General features: G+C 45.3%; 1 protein-coding gene across 1 annotated transcript in view; it reads left to right on the forward strand.

Moving 5' to 3' along the window:
* HMCES (5-hydroxymethylcytosine (hmC) binding, ES cell-specific) overlaps window positions 1-7,629 on the forward strand; it is a 12,212-nt gene extending 4,583 nt beyond the window's left edge. Inside the window, exons 3-5 of the mRNA XM_006772501.2 lie at window positions 3,273-3,454; window positions 5,320-5,512; window positions 6,862-7,629. Coding sequence (XP_006772564.1) covers window positions 3,273-3,454; window positions 5,320-5,512; window positions 6,862-7,098 — 612 coding nt within the window. The 3' untranslated portion in view covers window positions 7,099-7,629. The remainder of the gene's footprint in view (window positions 1-3,272; window positions 3,455-5,319; window positions 5,513-6,861) is intronic.
* The last annotated feature ends 2,006 nt before the right edge of the window (window positions 7,630-9,635 follow it).

Here is a 9,635-nt window from a genome sequence, read left to right on the forward strand (position 1 = left end):
CCTCTTCCTTTGTTTTTGGAGTTTGGAAGTGCCTTGATAAGGCTCAGCTGTGAAGGATGCAAGCTCTGTGGGGCCTTGAGCCTTCTCTTAGAAGTTCTGGGTCTGTCTGACCCGCTGCAGTTAGGTAATTACAGGTTGCAAATGGCCGGGGCATTCATATGCAAAAGCCTCTGCGGCAGCCTGGGTGGGCGGGGTCTCAGGGAATCCGCAGGCGGAGCAAGCGGCTATGGCGGAGCCTCAGCCCTGCCCTAAGGAGACGCGCGCGTCTCAGTGTCCCGGTAGCGGCTGCAAGCGCCTCTGAGGGAAAGCAGCCCCCAAGATCGCCCGCTGCCAGACCGTCCAGTTTTCTCCCCGTATGAGTCTGGGTCCCCAGAGACTTCCCGGAACCGGAGTTCAGAGCAGTCGGGGGCTTGTGACTCCCTCCCAATTCAAAAAGACAGCCACGTCCTCAGTTGCCAGCCCTTGCTGCGTGCGCTTCTGTACCTCTGCTCTTGACTTCCGCACCTCCTCTGAGTCTCAGTGTGCTTTTCTCTTTCCTTCTAGTTGTTGTGCCTGCAACCCAGGAACATGCCCTTGACCAGAATCGAACCTGGGACCTTTCAGTCCACAGGCCGACGCTCTATCCACTGAGCCAAACCGGTTTCAGCTAGTTGTATTTTTGAAGTTGTTGTGGGAGGCAGCAATTTCCGGTGTTTACCTATGACGCCATCTTGGTTTCTCTGATTCTTTCTAATTTCACCAAATTGTCCATGCATGTAGTCCACCTTTTCTACAAGAGCCTTTACTTTTTAAAAAAAATATATTTCTTTATTGATTTCAGAGAGAAAGGGAGAAGGAGAGAGAGACAGAAACATCAATGATGAGAGAGAATCATTGATTGGCTGCCTCCTGCACAACCCCTACTGGGGATCGAGCCCACAACCCAGGCATGTGCCCTTGGCCGGAATCGAACCTGGGAACCTTCAGTCCACAGGCCGACGCTTTATCCACTGAGCCAAGCCGGCCAGGGCTTCTACAAGAGCCTTTAACATATTAATTATATTTATTTTAAAATCCCTGATATTTACAGCATCTGGGAAATGTGATCTCTTGAATCTGGTTCTGTTAATTTCTATATCTCTTGCAGTTGATTCGTTGTTGTTTGGTTTCTTTGTTTTAGCTTTTTTATGTGTCTTGTTGTGGTTTGTTTTTTTTAATCCTCACCTGAGGACATGCATTTCATTGATTTTAGAGAGAGAGGAAGGTAGAAGAAGAGAGGGCAGAGAGAAACATTAATCACTTCTCTCCCACATGCACCCCCAAAAGGAATTGAACCCAAAACCTGGGCATGTCCCTGACTGGGAATCTAACCTATGACCCTTGGGTGCACAGGACGACACTCTGCCCAACTAAGTCACACCACAGGGCCAATTTTATTGATTGATTGATTGGGGTGGGGGAGAGAAACATCAATTTGTTTTCTACTTACTTATGCCTTAATTGGTTGATGAAGGGATCAAACCGACAACATTGGTGTATCACAGTGATGCTCCAACCAACCGAGTACCTGGCCAGGATTGTGTCTTGTAATTTTTGATTGATTGCCATAGTATGTAACATAGAAACTGAGATAAATAATATTTGTGCCTGGAAATGGATACATTTACCCTTCTGTTAGGCCATTACCATGTGAGATTGAGGGGATCTTGTCAGCTGAACTGGATTTGAATTTTGTTGTTATGATAACCTTTCTTCACCGCTGGTTTTAAATTTCTTTGGTGTCACCTTGTGTTTAGAGTAAGAGTTGATTTTCCAGAGGATTTTTCTCAGTAGCTCTGCACCCTTCAGCTGTAATATTTCCCTTTGAGCCGGTGCCTAGAGAGGATCTCCCCATGCTCTTGTGCCTTCTCCAGAATTAGACTGCTGTTGCTTGCCACTTGGTGCTGCTACTCTGAAGGGGAGGGGGAGTATTCTCTGTTGTCTTCATTCAGTCTCACTCTTAGGCAGAACTGTACCACTAGCTCTCAGGCTCAGCCTTTCTCAGTGATCATGGTCCTTCCCCAGGGGAGTAGAGGGGTTTTTTTGGCGGGGGGTGTTCTTTTACCCTTCTCCAAACCCCATGAGTTTTTACCTGTCTGTATCTTAAGAGTGACCGGGTTTATTACCCTTCCCCCTGACCCCTTAAGGGTTTTATTCCTTAAAGCAGTGGTTTTCAACCTTCCTAATGCCGCGACCCTTTAATACAATTCCTCATGTTGTGGTGACCCCCAATTTCATTGTTACACGTTGAACATAATTAAAGCATAGTGATTAATCACAAAAACAATATGTAATAATATATGTTTCCCAATGGTCTTAGGCGACCCCCAAAGAGGTCTCAACCTCTAAGGTTGAGAACCTCTGCCTTAGAGGAAAAGTGATCAGGTGAAGCTTTATGCCTTTCCTGAAGCAGGAGAGCGCCCCTCCTGCAGGCATGCACCAGCAGGAAAGGCTTTCTCCAGTCTCCTGCCCTGTTCCCCGTCTTTCCTGTGAGCACCCAGGGAGGTCTGTGGAAACTTCCTGATGTCTGTAGCTCTCAGGGATCCTGTACTCTCAGGCTAGCCCACACTCTGCTTATAGCAATTTGATAATAATTTTATCTCAATTCCTATCTGCTGTATGAAGGACTTGCCTTCCTCCTGTTGCCACTGTTAAGCCAGTGCTTATGTCTCATCTCCCCACAGAGATTCCTGTTTTTCTATGAAGTTTAGGCTAATTGGTTGCCCTGTGACCTCAGTTTTCTAATGAATTGAAGTTATGATTTGGTTTATTATCTAGCCTTTTTTCTTATTATTTAAGGTGAAGGTGACACTTTCTAGTTTTCTGTATTTTAGGCCTTGACCTGAATCTTAAATGGCAAATAGGTGTTGGCATGATAAGAAAGGGTGGGAGAGACATTTTGGGGAGGGGAAGGTTGTTTCAGCAAGACAGTGGGAACAAAATTATATGATAGCTTCATTTACAAACAGCTTGGTTTGGTTCAGATTAACATTGTAAGTGAAAGCTGGAATGATGGACTAGAGGGCCTGAATGCCTAGTGAAGGTATTAAATCGTATTATGAAAGCACTGAAATAACCATAAATTTATAGCTTTGGTGAGTATTTGCCACCAATCCTCTTTCCTTTGAGTTAATAAGGTATGTGCTAAATGACTTCCAAAAGGATTGTGATGCTCTTAAATCTGTAGTAGTACCCAACTTGCATGTGGAAGAAGGCTGATGAGTATCTAATCTGCCCATGTATTTTGTTTCCAGTCAAGCAGCATTGGTGCTGCAAGTAGTCCTGAGGACTGGGAGAAAGTTTGGGACAACTGGAGGCTACTAACAATGGCCGGGATCTTTGACTGCTGGGAGCCACCACAGGGAGGAGACTGCCTGTATTCCTACACCATCATCACAGTGGATTCCTGCAAAGGCTTGAATGACATCCACCATAGGCAAGTCATACTTCTTATCCCTGGGTCCAGAAGGATACCAGGGAGGGTGTGTTCTCTTTGTTTTTAGGTAGGTAGCTTTTCAAATTTAAAGTTTCTGTATGCACACATTAATTTATTCACTTAATTACTTTTTACATGCTGTGGTCCCCCAGGTCCTCATTCTTTTTTTCTTTTTTTAATATAATTTTATTGATTTCAGAGAGGAAGGGAGAGAGAAATAGAAATATCAATGATGAGAGAATCATTGATCAGTTGCTTTCTGCACACCCTGCACTGGGGATCAAGCCCACAACCGGGGTGTGTGCCCTGACTGGGAATCGAACTGTGATGGCCTGGTCGATACTCAACCACTGAGCGGTGCCGGCCTGGCTGTGTGCACACATTTAGACAGTAGGAAACTAGGACAGCTGCTTACAGAATGCAGTTACAGTCAGTTTGGCTATAACATGACATGCCATAAAAATCGCCATAGTATGCAAAATTGTATAATGAAAATGACACTTTATGGGAAAGGGGTTAAGAGGACTACACTTAAAAACTTTGTCACTGACACATTAAAAAATAGAAATCTATTAAAAATTACCACAGTTTTATGTATTAGGTGATTAGAAAATACAAGTTACTACAATAAATACAGTACTTTACCTTAAAAAGACCCATAGTTTGCTTGTGGGAGTGTATGTTGGAGGAGTTGCAACTTATGAGATATTGTGAAGTGGATATTTATGCATTTATCTCCTAAAATCAACTATACCACCCACCCATGAAGTGTGTGCCATGCTTTGCGTTGGCCTAGCCCAGAGGTCGGCAAACTCATTAGTCAGCAGAGCCAAATACCAACAGGAAAATGATTGAAATTTCTTTTGAGAGCCAAATTTTTTAAACTTAAACTATATAAGTAGGAACATTGTTATTAACATGATTAGGGTACTCCTAAGCTGGCCTTTGCTAAAAACGTCCTCAATCTGATTGAGGTATGTTCGCTGAGGTCGACTCCTTACAACTCTCCCATCCACACTCGTCTTGTGTACTTGTTTCAGATAGACGAGTGTGGGTGGGAGAGTTGGAAGGGGTCAACCTCAGCGAACATACCTCAAAACAATGTACCTCCCCCAAGCTGCGTATCCCTCAGCCCGCCTGCGCCGCCCGAACGACACCCCCCACTTCTTCTAACGCCACTTCTTCAAATAGACTCACCAGGCCGAAAACCAACTTCTGCACATGGGCCATGAAATTTCCATCGCACTGTACATGATATAAACAACAGTTAGCTTTTACAGCAATGCTCGGCAAACTGCGGTTCTGGCCCCTTGAGTGTGACTCTTCCACAAAATACCACGTGCAGACGAGCACGTACAGTGCGATTGAAACTTCGTGGCTCATGCACAGAAGTCGGTATTTTGTGTTAGAGCCACACTCAAGGGGCCAAAGAGCTGCGTGTGGCTCACGAGCCACAGTTTGCTGACCACTGGATAGGTCTTTCTTACTGTAAATCTGTCATAGGTTGTAAGACTGGAGATTATTGTTGATAGACAAGTTTTTCAGGATCTGTTTCTCCTTTAATCGTAGGCTGGGGCATCATAGAAAAGTCACCAATTTGCTAATGTGTACACTGCAGTGCACTGGGTCCAGTCATCATTACTGTTCCCTGTCGTTGCCATAAAACTTTATAAGCTGGCTCTCCTAGTGTTGAATTTCATGCTCTGTCAGGTTGTGGTCAAGGAGCACGTGGCAACCATCAGCATGTGAGGCACAGAGGGAGGGCGAGCTTCTCCTTGGGATGATTTGTGCTCTCAACTAACTCAAGTCTCACTCCCTACCTTCACTTTGTCCCTTCTAACCAATGTTTTCACCTCACTGGCTAGGATGCCTGCCATATTAGATGGAGAGGAGGCAGTCTCTAAATGGCTTGATTTTGGTGAGGTCTCAACTCAGGAAGCTCTGACGTTAATCCAGACCTCAGAAAACATCACCTTCCATCCAGTCTCTACCGTGGTGAACAACTCCCGAAACAACACTCCTGAGTGTCTGGCTCCTGTTGGCTTAGAGGTCAAAAAGGTAGGGGTCTGTGACTCTGACAGTCTTTTTTAAGCTTTCTGTCTTATGTCAGTTTAGCATTTTCTTTTAGGATATGGCCTTTTACAATCAGGGCCACCACTCAAAACTCACATTCCTTATCCATGTCCAGGGGGAGCAGAGCAGTGATTCAAAGCTGGCTATAATTCAGAGTCCTCAGGAGAGCTCTTTCAAACGTAAATGCTAGACCCTGTGTAGACCTACTGACTCAGTCACTATTCAGGACTGAGCTTGGATTTCTTTATCATTAAGAAGCTCTTTGGTAATAAGTTTGAGGGCTTCAACTCTAGAGGATGATTGTGAGAAAGAAAAAAGAGCCCTTGACCGTAATTGTATCTCTGTCCATAATTAACTGTGGGTTTGTTTTTTTTTATCTTTTCACTTTATCTCTGCTTTCCCAACCACAAGTTGGAGGAGTTCCAATCTTTGTTCCCCTTCAGGACTATTTGAGAACACTCTGGCTATAAACATTAACTTCTTAGAGTTGGTAACGATTCTGTAGATGTATTTTGAAGGGAAATTGAACAAACAAATGGCCTGCAGTGGGAAAAGGAGCTCAGAGCAAAAAGCTGGCCCTACTGTTTTTAGGTGCATAGAGGGATCTGAATCTTAAGGACGACGATTGCAAGAGCACCCCCATTTTTCCTTTTTTTTTTAAAGTTTTCCATATCCATAGTCAGTGTCATCTTTTTTTCTTTTGTCTCGTTTATCTGCAAACTCATGCAACCCCAATTAGATGTCTATAAAAGCGAATCATTTTGCACTAGACACTGCCCCATTTCTGCCCTGGTCTTTACACCAAAAGCATTCACATTTTGGTGAGGTAGCATTGTTGAATTCAGAACCTTCAGTGTGGGTTGGGGTGCAGTTAAGGGAAGCAGAAGAGCAGTGCTGGGCAAGCAGAGGCTGTGCAGAGAAGTTACATGGAGGGAAACAGCCTGTTCAGGCTTAGGCCGAATCCTTAATCTTAGAGGCTATTTAAGCCCTGTCTCCCCAACTTCATCTCCCAACTCTGCAGGTCCCAGTAAATTACATTGTTTTCCCTGAGAATGCTTCATTCTCTGCATGTTTGAATACCTGTCAGTGCTCTTCTGTGTGTGGCCACACATACCTCCATCAAGCCTTCTCTAAGAGTTACTCCCTACCCCCTATACCCTTGGAGTACACTCACTTGCTCCTTTCTTCCCACTACTGACTAGTGGGTCCTATCTGGCCCTTAGTAACAATGTATAAGTCTGAGTCAGTACCTCATGCCTCTTCCCCTATTTCTTCCCTTGGAGTCGTCCTTTTCCCAAAAGCTTGAGCTAAATGTTTTTTCATCTTTTTCCTAGGAGTTCAAGGCAAGTGGCAGCAGCCAGATGATGTTGCAGTGGCTGGCCACAAAGTCACCCAAAAAGGAAGACCCCAAAACACCCCAAAAGGCAGAGCCAGATGTGCCCCAGTGGTCCAGCCAGTTCCTGCGGAAGAGCCCGTTCCCCACCAAGAGAGGAGGTGCAGGATGTCTGGAGCGATGGCTGAAACAGGAGAAGGAGGAAGAGCCAGTGGCCAAGCGACCTCACAACCAGTAATGCAGGACTTTGAGAGACCAAGGTCATGGTTTGCTGTACTAAATACTGTTGCTGATAACAGATTCTTTCATTGTGTGTATATGGATTTGCTTTGGGAGGAGGTAGCACAGTGTTAGTTAACAGCTGTGGGTTCATAGGGGAGTGGCTAACCTGGCTGGGACCAAGAACACACAGAGGGGATATGGGAGCCTGGAAGGGGAGCGCCCACCTCCATCACCTCATAGGGGTTCACTATGCCTGCAGCCCTATCTTGGTAGGACTGATGGAGCCTTCCTCAAAGCCTGATCCTGCTGGCAGTTCTCAGCACCTGACCCGGTGCTGCTTAGCCTTTGGGCTCTTTCAGTCTTTTGGAATTAAGTTCTTAACACATTATTTTTTTCTGAATAAATTAAATTTTATAAACTGTCTGCATTTCAAAAAATGCTATTGGTGGGGGTAGTTCTGGGACTGCTTTTTTGGAAACAAACAAAAAAGGCTTGGTGGCAGGGTTCTTTATTGAGTCTCTCAATAAAGTTATTGGAAGTTGTCTGAGTCTTTTAAAATATCTTTATTATTGAAAGTACTAGTTGTCTGAATCCTTTAGCTTAAAACCAACCTGACTGCCTACCAAACACAAGGGACTGGGGGGAGAATGAGGTACAGGAGACAAGACCCTGCCTTACACAGGGAGCAGAGAGTCTGGGTGAGGAGACATCCTAGTCAGCCCTCCAAGTCCTATGCAGATCCCCAGCCTCTGGGTAGAGCAGAGCACAGAGGGATGACTTGGGCTTGGGGTGAAGGTTGGGAGCTGACCACCTGCCTGCCCTGGCCTGGTCAGAGCCCCTGTGATGATTAGCTCAGCAGGCTCTTCCTTGGCACTGAACTGCTTTATAGTTAGATATTAATTTGGGGTAGTTATCTGTTGTCCCTCTAGCCCAGCCATGGGCAAACTACAGCCCACGGGCCGGATCCGGCCTGTTTGAAATGAATAAAACTATTGAAATAAAAGACCGTACCCTTTTATGTAATGATGTTTACTTTGAATTTATATTAGTTCACACAAACACTCCATCCATGCTTTTGTTCCGGCCCTCCGGTCCAGTTTAAGAACCCATTGTGGCCCTCGAGTCAAAAAGTTTGCCCACCCCTGCTCTAGCCAAATTATTCCATGAAAGCAGGGACCTCTTTTTCACTCTTTTATTTTCCCAAAGTTAACGGTAGGAGTGCAAATATTTGTTAGGTGAATGTGAGCACTTACTACATGCCCTGTCCTGTGCTAGGCAAGGAGCCACAAGCATTAACCAGATGCCACACCTGGCAATTAAGCACTTGGGTGTGCGTGCACGTGCCCCCCCTCCCCTCCTTATGGCTCTGGTGTGCCAGGAGAGGCCCTTCCCAGAGATCCTGAGGAAGAACCAGTGACTCTCCAGAAGCACCAAGGCTCTTTGGGGTGTCCAGGAGACAAGGACCCACAAAATACTGTCCCAGTGGCTGTATGAAAGGAAGCAGGCCCTGAGCAGACTGGAGGATGGGCTGCCCTACCACCACCACCACCACCACGACGACTACAGGACCGCTGATGGGGCGCTGGCCCAGGCCCCTTGCAAATCAGGGATTGAGAGCTTTACCGGTTAGAGGGCAGCTTTGGCACCTCTTCTTGGCAGGGGTGATGGGAGAGTGGTCTATGACTCCAACCCTTGCGGTGACTTCCACCCCCTCTACCTTGTCTCTAAGTTTATCTTTAGATCACCATTCCAGTTGAGAAGGCACGATTGGCCAGTGGTGGTGAGTACTCAGAACCCTTCACTGAGGCCAGGAGTGCTTTACTGTGGCCTCCAGTTTTGAGTTGCTTTGCATGGAATTTTGGCGATTTTATTGAGACTTAAGAAAAATACACATAACTAACCTTGCCAGTGTAGCTCAGTTGGTTGGGCATTGTCTCATATACCAAAAGCTTGCTGGTTTGATTCCTGGCCAGGGCACATGCCTGTGTTGCAGGTTGGATCCCCAGTAGGGGGCATGCAAGAGGCAGCAGATAGATGTTTTGTTCTCACATTGATGCTTCTCTCTCTCCCTCTCCCTCTCTCTCAAAATCAATTAAAAATCTTAAAAAACAAAACAAAAACAAAAACCAGAAGGTTGGCTGTTATCTCTTTTGCCTCGGGTTTAGTAAGCAACAAAAATGAAATTCCCCCTGCCCTAACTGGTTTGGCTCAGTGGACAGAGCATTGGCCTGCGGACTCAAGGGTCCCAGGTTCGATTCTGGTCAAGGACATGTACCTTGGTTGCGGACACATACCCAGTAGGGAGTGTGCAGGAGGCAGATGATTGATGTTTCTAACTCTATTCCTCTCCTTTACTCTCTGTAAAAAAATTCAGTAAAATGTATTTTTTTAAAAAATGAAATTCCCTTTATTTTTCATTACTATCTCCCCACTGTCAGGGTTGTAAATCAGTTTGGTAGGGCTTTTTCCTTTATTTTTTATTTTTTTTAAGAGAGCAAGAGAGATCAATTTGTTGCATTCATTAGTATATATATATATATATATATATACACA

This window comes from Myotis davidii, unplaced genomic scaffold (assembly GCF_000327345.1).
Source record: "Myotis davidii unplaced genomic scaffold, ASM32734v1 scaffold526, whole genome shotgun sequence".
NCBI lineage: Eukaryota > Metazoa > Chordata > Mammalia > Chiroptera > Vespertilionidae > Myotis > Myotis davidii.